Raw genomic sequence first — 18,418 nt, forward strand, 5'->3', positions numbered from 1 at the left:
CAGAAAATACCGGCCGGTTTAGCGAACAGAGCGGTGGACACCCCGCTGAAATCTGGAGGAAAACACACAGAGGATGCAGGGGATCACAAAGCTGAGGAAAGAGGACCGGGTCGAGACAACAGAGACTTATGGAGAAGTGGAGTTCGGTGGATAATCCCTTTCCACCTGACCAGAAGTGCACTGAGAGCGGTAAGCGTAAAGGAGTTGGGTGCTTACTGTTCTGGCTAACAACGGATGGTGCAATCCGGGGCATATTACGATCGAGGAACGTGTTTGCAGACTGGATATTGAACTTTTTACTGTTGGACTTCGGCCACATTCCACCGAGATACAACACTTGGCAGCATGGGAGGTCATTCCTGCCTGTGGTCGTCGAATGTGCAGCTCCTCCCGAGAGAGGGTCAGACACCCTGAGCCAATAGACTGGTCCTGGACTAATTTTCCATCTGGCATAGTTTGCATTTTGTTGTTTGATTGTTGGGGGTTTTTTGTATTGCTATATTTACGCTCTATTCTTGGTTGGTGCGGCTGTAACGAAACTAAATTTCCCTCAGGATTAATAAACTATATCTATCTATCTATCTATTTCATAAAATTTCAGTAGTTTCATTTAATATCAGAGAATGTATACAGTACAATATGCAAACTGAAATTCTTGTTCTTCACACACATCCACGAAAACAGAAGAGTGCTCCAAAGATTGAGTGACAGTAAAAACATTAGGACCCCAAAGCCGCCCCCACTCCCCCCTCACACACAAGCAGCAGCAGAGCAACAACCCTCCCCCTCCCCCACTTACTCAGCACAAAAGCATCAGCACCCTCCACCCATTAAGCAAGCAATAGCAAAGACCCCAAGAAAGACCGTGATCTGCAGTACAACAAAAACTAATTGTTCACCCGGCAATTCGACATCCCACAGGCTCTCCCTCTCCCTGATAAAGGGACCCTTTCATAGCGAGAGGGGAGACATAAACAAAGCAACTCACTGACTTACAGTCTGCTGTGTTGCTTCCCCCCCCAAGTTCTCCAACTCAAGAATTAGCAACAAACTCTCCCCCATCAACAAGAGAAAGAGAGTGCCTGATTAGCTGAATACAGAGCTCTCGGCAGCTGCTCCGCTGTTTCCGATGTTCCATTTTCTTCCCTGATGCTTCAGTTGGCAGCACCGGCATAGAATCGGCTCAGGACCGCAAAGCCTCGGAAACCCAAAGGCAAGCTCATCTCCTAGGCCGCATCCTCGGGATATTGAAAAATGGCTGCAAAGAGCTGTAAGTTTGAGTGTAGCTCTATGTCAGGGTCTTCGACAGAACCCCATCTATCTTGAAAAGGAAAAAGAGAGACATTAAAGGTAGAAATTAAGCTGTTGCGCAGATGAGCTTGAAGAAGTCACTGTCAAGGGCCATCGTAGCTCTGCCCATCAAGTTTGAGGGAAGTTGGACTATACCTTGAAGTAGACTGAGAGTTCAGTACTATAGCCCAAGTGATTGAAGTGTGGTGTGAAAGGAATTAATATGAAATAAGGGGTGGTTGGCTGTAAACTGATGAGGGAGAATCTGTAGAATTGGGTAGCTTTACTCACCTGGTGATGTCACTAAAACACCTCCTGAACATCAAATCTTTGTTCTTGCTCACTTGCCAATTGCCTAGCGTTTGGGCTGATGAACTGCTATTGAGTCCAGGCGCAGGCTTTTCCCTTCTTGATTCCATCTTTCACTTTGAACTTCATTACATAATCTACAGAAATCCAAACAACCAGATTCATTGCAGGGGGAAAATGAATCCTTAAAAAATTCATGGCGAAGTTGCCAGCTTCAGTTATAGTTGTTTGTGATCAGTGAAGAAACAGACGAAGGAAGAAAGATGAAGATGAGGCATGGTGTTAGAATGAGACATTGCTGCTTGTCCCGTGATGTTGCATGTTTATCGTTTGCTATTGCCCCCATTCCAACCCATTGACCTTCCTTATTATCATTACGCACTTTCAGATTGACAGCTACTTAGAACATGGAATGTAGGACCAGAAGTCACTATTGATGCAGAGACTATAATATCATTTAAATGAGAATTAAATCATAAGGAAAATGCAAAGGCATATGAGGAAAAGAGATGGAAATGGGGGCGGTTAGGGTTAGGGTTAGGTTTGGTTGAAGTTATTGCTGTACAAGTGGGTCACTGTAATTACTGAAAGCAAAGGTTCACATACTTTTTCTAGCAAATACATGTAATGTTGGATCATTTTCTGCAAAACATAAATAAATGAACAAGTTATAATGTTTTTTGTGTTATTTATTTAATTGGGATCTCTTTATCTAGCTTTAGGACTTGCATGAAGGTCTGATCACATTTTAGGTCGTATTTATGCAGGAATAGAGAAAATTCTACAGGGTTCACAAACTTTCTAGCACTACTGTACTTTGTGTGGGAACATAGCTTCATAAGCACCCTGTGGCAACCTGCCCTTCAGAGTGCCCCGCAGCCGAGGGCAGAGATCAACAAAGTCAAAATACTTCAAGAATTGCAAATAGGCTTAGATCTTCTGTAGTCAAACTTATCCATCAGGGAGCCTTTTTGTATCTTTCACTGCTGCTTACATATGTCACTTTAATTAACATTCATTAGACTACATTAGTATATGTAATGTATCTTGTTCATCTTCGCTGAGACAGATTTGAATAACTTGCATTAACATCTGATTAAGTGTCTCAATTTGCTTTATGTTATGGAGAAAGATGCTCTGTTAAAATTTGAAGGATTCTGGACTGTAGAAAAAGTAAAGGCAATTAACACCTTCACATAACTGTCTAAAACTCCATAGCAAATCAGAGCTGGATTTTTTCTCATCTGCGTGATTCAAAGCAGCTTTCAAAAGGGTTCAAAGGTTTAATTTATTATCAAAGTATGTACGCAGAATATACTTCTGATGTTCATCTTCTCCAGATAGCCATAAGGTACAGGTAAACCATGGAAGTCATTAAGGCTCCCCCCACATGAAAAAGAATAAGAAAAAGAATCCAGTCCCCCAGCCTCTCTTACAGCCGGCCACATGCACTTTTCTGTTCTGGACCTTTCTCTGATGTTTCTGTCTTTAACTTTAAGGCTAAAATGCTCTTCTAAGTGTATGTCTTCTGGAAAACCCAAAAAAATATTTGCTGGCTTTGGTTCTGTACCAAAAGCCAATTACTCAGTCCTTCTTTCTAACATCCACACCATTAACAGTAAAACCACACTTGGATATTGGTCAAAGCAATCTTCCAGAAGTTATAGAAATTATCATGTGACTTCTGCTGGCAGTTCACAACACTGTCATCTCTTGCTCACTTTGTTTTTCAAACAAAAACATTACTAAGATGTTAGCATCATTATGAGGGCCATAGTTACTGCTCATTCTTTGCTCCCCATTTGGTGTGTAAATTGTTGTAGTATACAATTGAAATTCAGTCACTTTTCTGTTCTTCTCCACCAGCCCATTTCTAAACCAGTTAAGGATTAATTCAAAGTTCGATGGTCTGTTTTACATGCCATCTGTAAATGCATGTATGACATATTAATAATATGCTCTTAAATTAAATCATGAATAATAGCCACAATTATGAACATTTCATGTTGCTTATTTAAAACTGAATTCAGATACAGCCTGAGATGCTGCTGGTTCAAAACAAAATACAGATTGTTTTCATTATGGATTGATTCAACTGATGAAGAAAATTCCACAAGGATAACCTACTATATTTAACAAGGCTATATTCAATTGTATATAAGCAAATTGTTTATGCTCTTTTCCCTTCACACGCTTGAGGTAGTTCTGCTTGCAAAATGTAAGAAATCACAAGTCTTTGATAAACACTTGTGGGAATTCTCTTTGTTATATCAGTCTTATTTCCAGACAGCAGTGATAATATTGCTCAAATAACGTTCCAAGCTTAAAGTAAAATTTATTATCAAAATATGTACATGTCACTACATACAACCCTGAGATTCTGTTTTCTGCAGGCATACTCAGCAAATCTATAGAATAGTAACTGTAAACAGGATCAATGAAAGAGCAAGAGCATAGAAAACAACTAACTGTTGAAATGCAACTATAAATAAATAGGAATAAATAATGATAACATAAAATAACAAAATAAAGTATCCTTAAAGTGAGGTAATTGGTTGTGGGAACATCTCGATTGATGACTGTATATGCTGAAGCTACATTTTATTGTGCCTTTGCATTTAATTATTTGCTTAAGCATTCACACTATATAAAGTTATAAGAAATGGCTGCTGAGAATTGGTTGTGGTGTATTTTACGCATGTGAGCTTAGACTTGAATTGCTTTTGGAGAATAAGGGAAAGACTGGTGTGAAAATGGAGATTTCCAGTCACCCACTAATTATTAGGTTTGTGTTGCATGTGTGTGTGTATCTTAATCTGTAATGAGATGTCAGCAGTGGAGGTTTAAAAGCTACATTGCCATGTGCGTATTCAACATGGTAATGAAACGCAGATATGCTTGCCTTGTTTTCTTACACTCTTTCCTTCCTGTACTTTGCAAGTTTTCTTTATTGCAGATATGAATTGTCACAAAATGTATACTGCATTCTTGCGTATATTCTTTGGATTAATGAAGATTCTTGATATGTAATGTGCTCTGAATTCCTTTATTATCAAGGGATAAGAGAAAGTCTGCTTTCTCTAGAATTAGCAACTCATCCAAAGAGCAGACATTTCTATGTGATTTTTAAAAAGTATTTATTATTAGCAACTAAGTAGAAAAGGTAACAGTTTTTTTTAAAGCAAGCATATATATGAAGTGTTATGACATGACTTCTCCCCCTCTATGTGCTTCTTTATTGATTCTTGCTGCAGATTTTAAAACATGTATAATCTTTTTGACAATTGTGCTTGTGCTGGAGGTGATCGAAATTCATACAAAACCTCTGTGACAGATTTAATACTGAACTATTGACAGACATGTGGATTGTCATGTAAGTTCACCATTTTATATGTACATCTGTCAAGCCATCTGTATTTAGGAGTACCTGGTGATTTTTGTTATTGATTATACAGTTAGTATTAGTTTCCTCTTCTGATCTTTTGCTGGGAATAATGGTGTGGAGGTCTAAAGTGGCTGTTAGTACTCGGCACTGACAGAACAAGTCCTTCAATCTTGTTGGATTTTTCACATTTGTTGAGGTGCAGCAGTCAAAGGGACACAGCAGAAATGGAGAAATGAACACCTGTTCCATATTAAGACTTATTTGGAACCAGATGCTCTTTTGAACCAGTTAGGCCTTAGCTAATGGGGGTGCTTGGCTCTTTGTACTGAAGCTGCTTATCCACAACATTGCTGCGCTCACTTAAATGCAGGTGAGGCTAGATCTAAATGTCAAGTTTTGTGCATTTCAGGTTGCATGATTTCCTGCAGCTGACAAGTAACATTGGTGTGAGGTGGTAAATAGTTGGGAGAGGCATGTACTGAGAAACAATTTGACTTCCATTACTCTCAGTCATAGGGAGGTGGGGTGGAGACACCTCTCCACCAAAGGAGGTGTAAGGTGCTCCTTCCCTTCGCTAGCTTGCAGTCACCCTTGGACAAGATGTAGCACCTGCTTAGCACCCCCCCCCCCCCGAATCAGGGTCACATGAAGCCATGGGAGCAGGTGGTGGTTGGTCTCATGAGCAGTTGGTACAAATCACAAATCCTGGTTGTGCCACCACTGATGCCAGGCAATCTCTGAAGAGTATTGATGATGTCTGGGGTCACCCATCTTGTAAAGACACTGCCTAGAAGAAGGCAGTGGCAAACCACTTCTGTAGAAAAAATTGCCAAGAACAATCATGCTTATGGAAAGACCATGATCACCCACATCACACGATAAGGCACATAATGATGATGATAATGACTCTCAGTCAAGTAGAAATTGCCTGTCCCTTGAACAATATTGATAAGATATAGTTCAAGTTTATACAGGCTTTGTTGATTGGGAATTCTGCATTGGTTGAACATACAATACTTAGTTAATGATCTATGTCTTCGGCTGTATTCTGGGACTGGGGGAGTCTAACCTACTCAAACACGAGGAAATCTGCAGATGCTGGAAATTCAAGCAACACACATCAAAGTTGCTGGTGAACACAGTAGGCCAGGCAGCATCTGTAGGAAGAGGTACAGTCGACGTTTCTGGCCGAGACCCTTCGTCAGGACTAACTGAAGGAAGAGCTAGTAAGAGATTTGAAAGTGGGAAGGGGAGGGGGAGATCCAAAATGATAGGAGAAGACAGGAGGGGGAGGGATGGAGCCAACAGCTGGACAGGTGATTGGCAAAAGGGATATGAAAGGATCATGGGACAGGAAGCCCAGGGAGAAGGAAAAGGGGGAGGGGGGAAAAACCCAGAGGATGGGCAAGGGGTATAGTCAGAGGGGCAGAGGGAGAAAAAGGAGAGAGAGAGAGAAAGAATGTGTGTATATAAATAAATAACGGATGGGTTACGAGGGGGTTGTGGGGCATTAGCGTAAGTTAGAGAAGTCAATGTTCATGCCATCAGGTTGGAGGCTACCCAGACGGAATATAAGGTGTTGTTCCTCCAACCTGAGTGTGGCTTCATCTTTACAGTAGAGGAGGCCGTGGATAGACATATCAGAATGGGAATGGGATGTGGAATTAAAATGTGTGGCCACTGGGAGATCCTGCTTTCTCTGGCGGACAGAGCGTAGGTGTTCAGCAAGTCTAACTTGCTCTCCAGTTTTGTGTGTTCTCAGCCAATGTGGGATCTGCAGAATTTTCTATGGATGGGGCAGATGGTAGACAAAGGGGAGTGTGGCTGGGCTAATTGTGAAGTTGTCCTTTCTTTCTACTGCTTATTGGGATTACATACCTTTGTATGGCCTCTGAATTCTCAGCACCACCTAAATGTTCCCACTTCCCTCTGATTCATGGGCTAGAGATTCCCAGGGGCCAGTAGGGAGACTGAGAGCACTATTGTATATATTTTTCTCTGTCCACCTGATAATCTCTTCCCATGGCAGTCTTTGAATGTCCAGTTCGGGAGTTTGGTGTTATCAAAGCCTTAATATGGAACAGGTGCTCACTTCTCCATCTCTGCTACCTCCCTTTTGACTGCTGCACCTCAACACATGTGAACAGAGTGGCCTTGCAATGAAGCCTATTGACTGTAACTAGGTCCACAGTGCTGGAGATGTTGGCCTGGGAGAGAAAACTGATGTTGGCTTGTTTGTCGTTGCAGTGAATATGGAGGATTTGTAGAAACATTGCTGTTGATATTTTCCTAGTGCCCTGAAATGCTTGCCGTAACTAGCACAGATATGAAAAACAGATAGAAGAGCAAAGACCACATTGCCCAGTAGATCCTGGGTTTTGTGCTAAGGCTGAGGTTTTGTACTTCAAATATTGATTTTAGTTCAAGCCTGCTAACAAGCTTGGCATCTTTTTACCTGGATTATTTTAACTTTGCTTGTCAAGAACATGCATTGCTTATTTTACCTGTTCATATGTACTGCTTTGAACTTGATCCTTTCAAATCTCCTGGGGCGTGAATCTGCTTAATATTGTTCCCTAGTCTGGAATTTCTGACTTGCTTTCGCAGTTTGCTTACCCATGCCCAATGTGGGATTGTCAGCAAGTTCAGCATGCAGACAGGGTGAACTATGGGTTTCTGTTCCTCTCTGTGGTTCGTACTGGTGTACCTGCACTAATCATGGTCCCAGTTCGTTACCTTTACCTTACTCTCAATAAAGTTCTCATTCTTGTCTTTGGACATTTATTGTTAGTAAATTTCAACTAATTCAGTACTCCATCCATACTCACACAATGCTTTCACCCATACATATTTTAAGTTTTATTGAACCTAGCAATTGCCTATTGCAGAATGTTTTTGCACAAGCTTGTTCAACTCTACTTTTTTTTAATCCTTGGTTTATCTCCTGAGGATATGTCTCACAGCCAGCTGCTCCAGATAGGATGTGATAATTTCGGTAAATATGTTTAAATAAAACAATCTCCTACATTGAGCCAGCCCTTAACATCTAGGTACTGTATTCCAGTAAAACTAAAAAAAATTATAGATGCTGGAAATCTGAAACAAAAGCAGAAAATGATGGAAACGTTCATCAGGTCAGGCAGGGTCAGTGCAGGAAACAAAGTTACTATTTTAGCTCCTTGATATGAACTCTGTTTCTCTTTTCACAGATGCTCCCTGACCTGCTGAATGTTTCCAGTATTTTCTGTTTTATTCTCACTGTTCCACATCATCTCATTTAGATTTCTGTGCTCTACTCTTATGGTGTGGGACTTCAACCTCTGGTTTCTGTCTCAGATGCAACAAAGATTTCAAAGTTATTAATTACAGTGTATTTGCCTTTTTTCTTCGTTAATCTAAATTTCTTTTCCTTTCTTCATACCCCTCTTCCCTGTCACCGTTAATTTGGCATTCCTTCATCTGATTGGGTAAGGATATACTCTATCGCTTGCTGTTTTCAATCAGGTCCCAGGTTCCCTCACGCTAGCATCTTGCACTTTCAGCAATGTGTGTAACAAAATATTACTGAAACTTAAAAGGCTGAAGGCAGGTCTTACAAATGCCATTTTTAAATGCATTTCCACTGCAGAGTATACAGGTATGTGATTAATTTCACACATCCAGTTGCTATCTTTGCAATGAATGGTGATGAACTGTTTGAAAATGCTCACAAAATAATGGCTTTTGATATTCTGGCAGATGATGGAAAGAGCAAAACTTCAGTGATTACCAGCAGCCATTGGATTTTCTAGAACAAATCATGCATAGAACGGTTCATTCATTTACTTTTGACTACAATGATTACCGAAAAGTGATAGGAGAACCTGCAGTGGTTTACATCTTGACATTTGCTCAATAACTGGCTCCAAATGGAAACTTAGAATTTGTTTTAATTTATAAGCGGGTCAAATCATTGCAAAATCGAGAAGTAAGCAGCTGGAGATGAAGACATGCAGTACTATATGTGTGTAAGATTGGCTGGAGATCAGAAAACTGCTTTGGCTGGAGTACTGGCTTGTAGATTTATGGTATTAAACTGTATAACATTGCAATGTCACTGTGGTACAACTCATTTTGCAAGGCTGTATTTCATTACTCCTTTGTTCTAAATACATTTTAAAACATTATACATTGTTTGGTGAGCTTTGGCATTTTTGTAAAGATTCTTCAAATATGTCAGATTTTAAAATCAGGAGTAAAGAAGCTTTCAGTCAACACCTCCAGTGATTGTCACAAATGCCTGTAGTGAATATTAGTTGATTTTAATCTCGTGGTTGTGGTGTATGCAAATTCTTCTGTTTAAAAATCCACTGCAGCTCCAAACAAAAACACTTCAAAACTAAAAGGAAAAGAATGGTAAAAAAATCTTCTAAAAATGCTTGTTTGTGCCATTGTCAGTCTTTGTGCTGCAGTATGTGCCTAGAATTTATTTCCAAGTGTACCAAATCATAACCTTGAGATGGTGCAATCTTAAACAAAAATGGAATTGCCCATGTGAGGTCTGAATGACAGTTCCAAGAGAAGCTTACAGCTAAAAGATTCAGAGTCAGGCTATTTCTGTTGTTGTGTGCAACAGGAACTTTATATTTTGCTGGCCTTGTTTGGCCATGAGAGGGTTTGCTGTAATTCCCAGTTTTTCTTTCAAGTGCGTGAAATGAAAAGGCAGTTTCCAAAAGGAGAAGAGTGGAGACTGTGACGTGTGATGTCAATGGAGAGATGTGCTTTGGTTTTGGAAGTCTTACATGATATACAAGATACTGCAGATGTTAAAACCAAAACCCACGAATAATCTACAAGAGGAATTCAGTGTTCTGATCAGCATCTGTGAGGAGAAAATGATTATTAATGTCTCAGGTTAAAACCTTGTGTCAGGACTAAGAACAGAGGGGGGAGATAGCCAGTATAAAGCGGAGGGTAGGAGTGGTGGGATAGGGGCCAGAGTTGATTGGAGGACTGAGGAGAGGTGAAGAATGACAGACAGATCGAGCCAGGTAGAGGAGGCAGAACAGTGGGGTTAGGAGGTGGAAGCAGTTTGCCGGCAGATGGGGCAGGGAAAAAAAGGGCAGGTGGAGCCAGTTTCGGGGAGCGGAGGGTGAAAGTGGAGATAGCTGGGTGGTGACAGTGAGAACCGCTAGGAGAAAGATGAAGAGCAGATAGAAAAAAACTTTGCATGGTCTGGGCTCATTACTTGGAATTATCAAGTCATACACCACAGAAAAGGCCATTTGGCCCACTGAGTGTCCACCGACTATTTACATTATTCCTACACTAATCCTATTCTTCCCACATTCCCATCTGCTCCCCTCCCTCCAGATGTTATCACTCATTCAGGGCAATTTACAGTGGCTAATGAACTGACAAGCTAGCATGTCTTTGGAATGTGGGCCAAACCTAAAGTACATAAATGAAATATGCTCAGTCACAAGTTGACCATGCAAACTCCACACAGACAGTACCAGAGGTTAGAGCTGAACCTAGGCTGCTGGAGCTGTGTTTTTCTTGTTACTTGAGTAATGAACTATCAGGAAGGGAAGGATAGAGGAAGGGATGTTGTTGAATGTGATGCTGCATAGCTGGAACTTAAATTTGCGAAGAATAAAGAGAGCTTTGAACACCTAAGTGTGCATCTTCCGTCTGGGACTGCTCAGGGCTAATGAATGGCCACAATATAGGAAAACAATCCTACCCTTTGCTGTCAACACCTGTTAGTCATGAGCAGGCTTCACTTTTCCTTAGACCAGCATGGACTCGAAGTGAGCAGCCTTGCCCTCCATAGGATGTGTGAGTGCTTTGCTGTCATAAAGACCTTTTGGAGGAGATTTATGTTTGTCCTGAAATCGCTGCCGCCTTGGTTCAGACCAAGCAGTTTGCCCAGTATTGCCTGCAGCTCATGGAAAGGGGCTATGTCGGCAAAGCCACTCAGAGTAGCTTTGACAGACAGTGTGGCCTGCTCTCATTGGCTGTCAAAGCCATCCATTTTACTGATTTTTAAAATGTCTTTGATACTCACACACTTACATGATGTTTAACATGTGTTTTGAAATAAATTGTAAAATATATATGAGAAATTTGAAACCATCATGAATAAATGATTTTAAAATGTAGCTACTTGTCTTTCTCCTGGGAGCTGATGTCATCAATTCATTTGAAGGGAAATCCAGTACTTGCACCAACCCAGGCTCAATATTTCACAGGGAGAGCTGCCCTTGAGCTGGGACATTTACAGGGATACCTGGTATTATGGTCGGAGGGGAAGGAAGAAGGGTTGTTTGTTTCAAAACAACCCTGCATTTGCAGTGCAGGGCTGCCAACTCTGACAGATACTAAGTTGGATAAGTTTATGTTTCAGTTGTTGCTTTCTCCAGCTGATTTCCACCCCACCCCCCACCTCCCAAGTCTGAGCCTAACTTTTATTCCAACCTCAAACATAAGCAAATGGCAGGTAGCAAACATCACCCCTATATCAGTACAGGAGTCATCTCATTGGTTAGTAAGCAAGGAGTCATCCTGGTGAGCAGAAATAAAATTGGGATCAAAACTAAATTTGGTAAGCATCCAAGCATCTGAGTATTGAGGGGTTTACCTCCACAGATGCTACTGACCCGCTGAGTTCCTTCAGCATTTTGTCTATTGCTCCAGACTCCAGCTTTGTGTCTCGTGCTTCCATTTTACTATTCAACTGCGAAGCCTCTTTGAGGGATGCCCTCTTTGAAGTTTTCCTCCTCTCTTCAGTGGCAGCTCTGTGAGACCCTCTGTCACTGCCTGGCTGAGGTTTCTCCTGCTCTTCAACCACATGGTCCAGATAGTCTTCACTTGAAAAGTCAACTATTCAATTCCCTCCTTAGATGCCGCCTGACCTGCTGAGTTCCTCAAGCAGACTGTTTTTAACTTGTTGCATCTTCTTTAACTACTCAGGCAGTTGCCTAAAATTAGGCTTGGGGATCATATTGATTCTGAGTATTGAAAAGCAGGGAAAATGTTCCTTCATTAGAGTTGTGATAGTTTAAAAAGTAAGCATGGTTGGAATTGAAGGGGTGGAGCGAACAAAGAAAATATCTAGAATGGGATTGACACCAATCTGTTATCCATTCTTCTTTCAGAGTATGTAATAGTGAAAAAGTTGATCTTTCTGTAAATACAATGCTTATTGTCACTTTTCTTGCATGAGAAATTCTGAAACTAATTCAGCTGTGTTTTGTTTCCACCTTTGACAGGCTGAGGAAGAAATGCAACAAATCTAGAAAGTTACTTTTCATAAAATGAACCAAAGATTTCTAGCATCAACCAAGAAGAGTTAATATACTGTATTTGATTTTTCTCGTGCAGCTTCCAATGAAGAGGGAGAATTATTCCCTTCTCAGTTATTTTGCTCTTTCATACCTTGAAATGAAATCACTCGTTGTCCGAGTACCCATTTCCAGAACAGACATAAACCCAGAGGGACCTACACAAGTTTTCATGAAGCAAAGCATGCTGATTAAATTACATTACTGGTTTAAAGTAGTATCTACTAAATTAATATCCACTACTAGTAATGTTCTATCGCTTAAGAAATAATTAAATCCACATAAATAATTTCTTTTACTTTCCAGATCCTTTGAAACCTGTCATTTCAATTCATATGTGCATCGACTCAATCTGAGTTGCAGTTAGAGCACAATAATTTGGACTGGTGTAACCAGATTTTGAAAAGTAATTGGAGACAGAAACTTGGTATGTCATTGTTCTTTTTGTGATGTATGTGCACTCAGATGTAAACAGGGGGTCAAGTCTCCATGCAGCCATGTGACCTTCTCAGCAGGAAAAGAGGAGTGGGTGGGGGTCATTCAGGGAGGCTCCCCCTGGCAGTGACTATTTAAAGTGAATGAAGTCAAAGAGTTAATGCATGTCAACACATCAACATGTTACCAATGAATGAAAATTAGAAATGCTTCAATCTTATGGTTTTAACTGTTAGATTACTTTGCCTATCAGTCAGATAATGATACTTGAGTGTGATGGGATGCTATTCCAGAACCCCAGGAGGCTCCCTGTTTTAGAGTATACCCTCCTTGTATGAAGATGGAAATTTATGAGGAGGAAATCATTTTTGCTCGCCTTTGCAAAACAACATACTAGGCTTTTGTGGAGAGAGAAGATTTGGCTCCTGAGAGCTGTCTAATAAGATGCAGTTGTTCTATTTTATTCTTGTTAAAAAAATAGAATTTCTGTAATTCCTCATCTTCTCTAATTGTGATTTTAACCTTAGGAGTTTGACACTTCAGCTTAGGTGTCCGGTTTAGCCACTGCGTAAGCATGTTATTTAAAAGTGAATGAGGGAAGCATGCTGCTGGAAGTGTTAGTGTTAGAAAATGCAGCACTGCAGTGTGGAATATTCCTTTTAGAAGGAATTTTAGGTCAGGCAGCTGTATAACCACCTATATGCTAACAAGTCTTGCTGCCAGGTTCCTGAGGGGTCCTTGCTGGGAAAAATTAAAACCAAACCTCAGACCTCTCTGTCAGCTTGAAGAATTATATTTTTGCCAGTGTTTGGAGCGGACAGGAAATGACCCTTTCACAAACTGATTTTTAAAAAAACAAGTTTTTCTGCCTAGAGCTATCCGGTCTTTCTCTTGCAGTAGAGGGCTCCCAGAGCATTTCCCAGTGTGTTCTGCTGGTGGCTTGCCTGCACTGTAGCCTGAAGCCCATGTGCACTGTATGGATGTTGATGTTACGGTGTGTAGCTTGATTCTCTGCAAGCATCCAAGATGTCCAGCACACCTCATGACCCTTTCTATTCCTCTCCTTTTGGACCATTTTATAGGAGACACACGCCATATGTGGTACAGCCAGACTATCGGATATATGAGCTGAACAAACGACTGCAGACTCGCACAGAGGTAAGTCCTTCAGCCTTTTTGAAATAGCACATAGTACTTCGGATGTGTTTCTGGGATAATTTTGAAAGGGGCTCATTATGCTGCTTGAAGTATTTCATTATATGCAGAAACACATGGCTCTGATTATTTTTATAATTAAATTATGAGGTATCTCATTATCTCCAGATGCAAATTAATTGTTTAAGTTGATAAAAGCTGCCGCTTCTTCACAGAATTTATCAGACGAGGCATTTGTTTTTCCCCAAGGTTTATCTTCATAATGCAAATTGTTCTTGATTTAGGTAGGCATCTTCCAAATGGTTAATTTTTTATGAAAGGGAAAAGCTGATTCACATTTTACTTAGATTTGCTTTGGAAGAGTCCCTGTGTTTATGCTGAAATGATAATAAGTAACAGTGCAAGCTTATTGCTGGATCAATGTACAACTGGTTGTGTGATACTTACTGTAAGTAAGAGATGCTTGGAATGGCTCTTACTGTTAAATTAGGGACTGTAATAAGAGGCTGAAATGGGAGTTCAGCTTTCTTATTCTTGTGCAACGGAGCTTAGCTGGTTAAATTTAAGGACGTAGCAAGGAACTTGCAGTAAACCTGTAGACCTGTTTATTAAGAAGCAAATTAAATCTTTTGTCATCCAGTTGCTTATAAATTCCACAGTTTATGTGTAAAGGGAAGCAAGGTATTTATTGCAGATCTGAATTTTATTGGTAGAGTAAATCATGAATAGAAGTGATACACTCTGAGGATTGCTCAGTTAATTGGAGGTGAAAGCAAGCACAGGTACTAGTTGTACTTCATTTTGACACTGAACAATATTTTTCTGCTTGGATGTATTTATATCCACTGAAAGACTTTTAAACTAATTTTAAAAAAATCAAAAGCAGATTCTCTTTTATTACATAAATTGTACAGTGGGGGGAAAAAAACCGTGTGAAGGAATCGCTGTTATTTGAATAATTGGATGAACTCAACATTGTCTGGAGACTTCTGCTTTGTATAATTATATCATTACAAAAAATCTTTTGTCTTTGAGTGTTAAGAGTTACCTGAATAACCCTGCTTCTGTGCTCAGCTTTGTTTCGGTGATGTGTTGACATTCTCTGCCCGCTTCATTGACATTTCTTTTGGAACAGCAAGTCTAGTTTTACTCTTACCAATTCCCGATAGTTATATCCTGATTGACTTTAGATTATTAATTACATTTGCTGGAGCATCTTAAAGCATTACTTTTCAGTAGGATGAATATCGAAAAAGTATTTAATGGATGGTTTTTACTTTCAGATCTGTAAATAGAGATAATTGTTTCAGACCACAGTTTTGTCACAATTGGGAAAAGATATGTGTGTATTAGTGTACATGTGCACAGGCACACATTTATGTACTCTTAAAAACGTGTGCAATTCATGCTTTTGATTATTTCTTGGATTTGGTGTTTAAGTGGGAGGGGAGATTTTAAAATGCTTGAGCTCAAGTGCTGAATGTTTGGAAGTGTTCTTTTGAGGATAAACTACAAGAAACATTTGTTTTTGACATGTACATGTAATGAAGTAATCAGGAAAAAAATTTGGAAGTTACACTTAAGTAGTTTGTTGTGAGCTTCAATGCCTGTGTGAAGAGTGCAAAGTACAGTTTCAGGGTGTTGATGGGAAATTGTTTTATTTAAGCCACCTCCACTTGAGCCATCCTCAAAGTACAGATTAGTAATTATTCATTGACTCCATCAATCTTTATTAGATGCAGCAGATTTAATGAACTCACTGTAATAGTTCAGATGGCATTTAATAAACAGTCAGGATGAGATGTAATGAGTATTATATTTCCATGATAATGTTGTTTTGTCAGTAATAATTTTATCATGAATAGATTAAAAGGAGAACTTGGACTTTTTTTTCTTGTAAGTGAATAATAGTAGCACAACTGGGAGCAGTATCTTTTCATCTATGAACCCTGAGCTTCAATTTGAGTGGAATCTTTTCAATCTTTTTGTCTGACAGGAATCAAATTCATTGTTCCTCTTCATAAAAAAATTCCTTTACATATTTTTCTTTCTTCAGGTACCTGAACGTTACTTTAATTAACTCCATAGTTTAGTTTTTATCTCCCCTTCTTGGTGGGAGAATTTCTCAGCTTGCTGCCATTACAGGACAGTTTTGGTGCATTGTGATAGTGTGTTGCATACCCCATGATGATCCTGTCATTTTTATTAACTAGGAATTGGTATTATCTTTATATCGGGCATTCCCTCATGAGGATGACTCACTTCCATTGAGACTAGTCTGGACTGGCTAATTGAGGCCAATGTGTAACTGCAATCTCATCCACATTTGAGATCACGGGGCAAGAAGTGTTTAATTGGCCAAGCAGATGGATAGTTTGTGAAGCAATGCACCACTTCTCTCATTGTTTGTTCTTGAGGTCCAGTGTTAACCAATTCCCCTTGGGATTAATAAAGTATGACTATGACTATGACTATGACTAACATGAATACTCAAAATGAAGAAGGAACATTCTTGGGGTGAGGATTCCCAGAAGCCTGATGGAATGATGCAGTTTATTTTCAAGCAGGCTTTGGGTGCATCCTTGATTCAGAAGAAAGTTCTGGGACCCAGACTTAGGTTATGTGGGTGACACTGCCTGCCTGTTGAAGATGAAAGAGTATTGTTACAACCTGTGTTCTGAGAATGTTTGCTTAGGAGATGACATTGATATTGATTTTCCAGTAAATTAGGAGGATTTTGTATCGATAACATTGTAGTGAGGTGGTAGCAGTTGGCCATCCAAGTTGCAGAAGCGCATAGGAGGGTAAGGATAACTCCTATTTGGTTGATAATGAGTTTTGTGCTTGGTTGAGTTTTGATTTACAAGCACTCTTTTCCTTATTTGGTCAAAGGCTTTGAAATTGATGGTTGTTTTACAGCAGCAGTACAGTGCAATACATAAAATATGCTGTAAGTTGTAAGAAATACATGTAATAAAATACATGTTCCTACTGTTCCCTCCCACGACCTCACTTTGGAAAATCGGACCATCAGGCTGTACTCCTCCTCCCGGCTTACAAACAGAAACTGAAGCGGAAGGTCACAGTGTCAAAAGTGGTGTCACGTTGGACGGAGGAAACGGATCAGGTCCTCCGTGACTGCTTTGAATCGGTGGACTGGTTAGTATTCAAGGACTCGGCAGCTAACATCGATGAGTATGCCTCAGCTGTCACGGACTTTATTTGGAAATGCACGGAGGACTGTGTGTCTCGCAAGACAATCCGGGTATTCCCTAACCGGAAACCTTGGATGAATTATGAGGTCAAGTCCCTTTTGAAGGCTAGAGCTGCGGCTTTTAGGTCCGGGGATACCAGTCACTACACGGAATCCAGGTGTGAACTCCGGAAAGCCATTAAGGGCGCCAAGAGGCAATATCGAGCCAAGTTGGAAGCCCAGGCTAACCGGAGGGATGCCAGTAGACTATGGCAGGGTCTAAATGAGATCACTGGGCGCAAAGAAAAGGCTGGGAATATCAATAACTGTAGCGCTTCTCTTCCTGACGAACTTAACGTATTCTACGCAAGATTTGAACAGAAGAGGAGCGTCCTGCTCCCTCCGGATGAACCGGACCTGGTGACATCGAGAGTCATCGTCACCGAGGAGGACGTTAGAAGGGCCTTCCTGAAGATAAATCCAAGGAATGTGACAGGCCCAGATGGCGTCCCAGGACGGGTTCTCCGGGCCTGTGTAAGCGAGCTAGCTGGAGTATTTGCTGACATCTTCAACTGCTCCTTACTTCAGTCTAAGATCCCCTTGTGTTTTAAGAAGGCAACGATAATCCCAGTGCTGAAGAACAGCAAGGTGGCATGCCTGAAAGACTATCGACCTGTGGCTCTGACATCAATTGCTTTGAAGTGCTTCGAGCGATTGGTTATGGCACACATCAACCACAGCCTACTGGTTAACCTCGTGCTTTGCAATTCACCTACTGGAGCAACAGGTCAACGGCAGATGCCATCTCTCTGTCCCTACATTCCTCCTTAGAACACCTGGAGAATAAAGACGCATACTTAAGGCTCCTTTTCATTGACTACAGCTCTGCCTTTAATACCATCATTCCAAATAAACTGATTCCTAATCTCCGGAACCTGGGCCTTAGCACTCAGATCTGCAGGGATCTTCAACTTCCTCACAGACAGGAGGGTACAAGCTCTCCTCTACAATCACTCTGAGCACCGGTGCCCCACAAGGCTGTGTATTCAGCCCCCTGCTGTATTCACTGTACACCCATGATTGTGTAGCCAAGTTTCCATCAAACTCAATATGCTGATGACACAACAATTGTAGGCCATATCTCGGGTAATGATGAGTTTGAGTACAGAGAGGAAATTTAGAACCTGGTGGCATAGTGCAAAGACAACAACCTATCCCTCAACGCCAGCAAGACGATGGAATTGGTTGTTGACTTCAGAAGGAGTAGCGGACCGCACAACCCAATTTACATCGGTGGTGCGCAAGTGGAACAGGTCAAAAGTTTTA

The 18,418-nt window shown here is 40.7% G+C and overlaps 1 protein-coding gene across 6 annotated transcripts in view; it reads left to right on the forward strand.

Moving 5' to 3' along the window:
• Nucleotides 1-18,418, forward strand: part of LOC134344113 (LIM domain-binding protein 2) — a 555,808-nt gene that overhangs the window by 204,435 nt on the left and 332,955 nt on the right. For 5 of the 6 annotated variants that reach the window (XM_063043401.1, XM_063043402.1, XM_063043399.1 and 2 more), the window contains exon 4: nucleotides 13,827-13,902. In XM_063043401.1, the coding sequence (XP_062899471.1) occupies nucleotides 13,827-13,902 (76 nt within the window). Of the gene's footprint in view, nucleotides 1-13,447; nucleotides 13,903-18,418 lie in introns of those variants that run through there. The other variant, XM_063043404.1, reaches the window with a different exon arrangement.

Source organism: Mobula hypostoma, chromosome 3, assembly GCF_963921235.1.
Source record: "Mobula hypostoma chromosome 3, sMobHyp1.1, whole genome shotgun sequence".
In the NCBI taxonomy this organism is placed as follows: Eukaryota; Metazoa; Chordata; class Chondrichthyes; order Myliobatiformes; family Myliobatidae; genus Mobula; species Mobula hypostoma.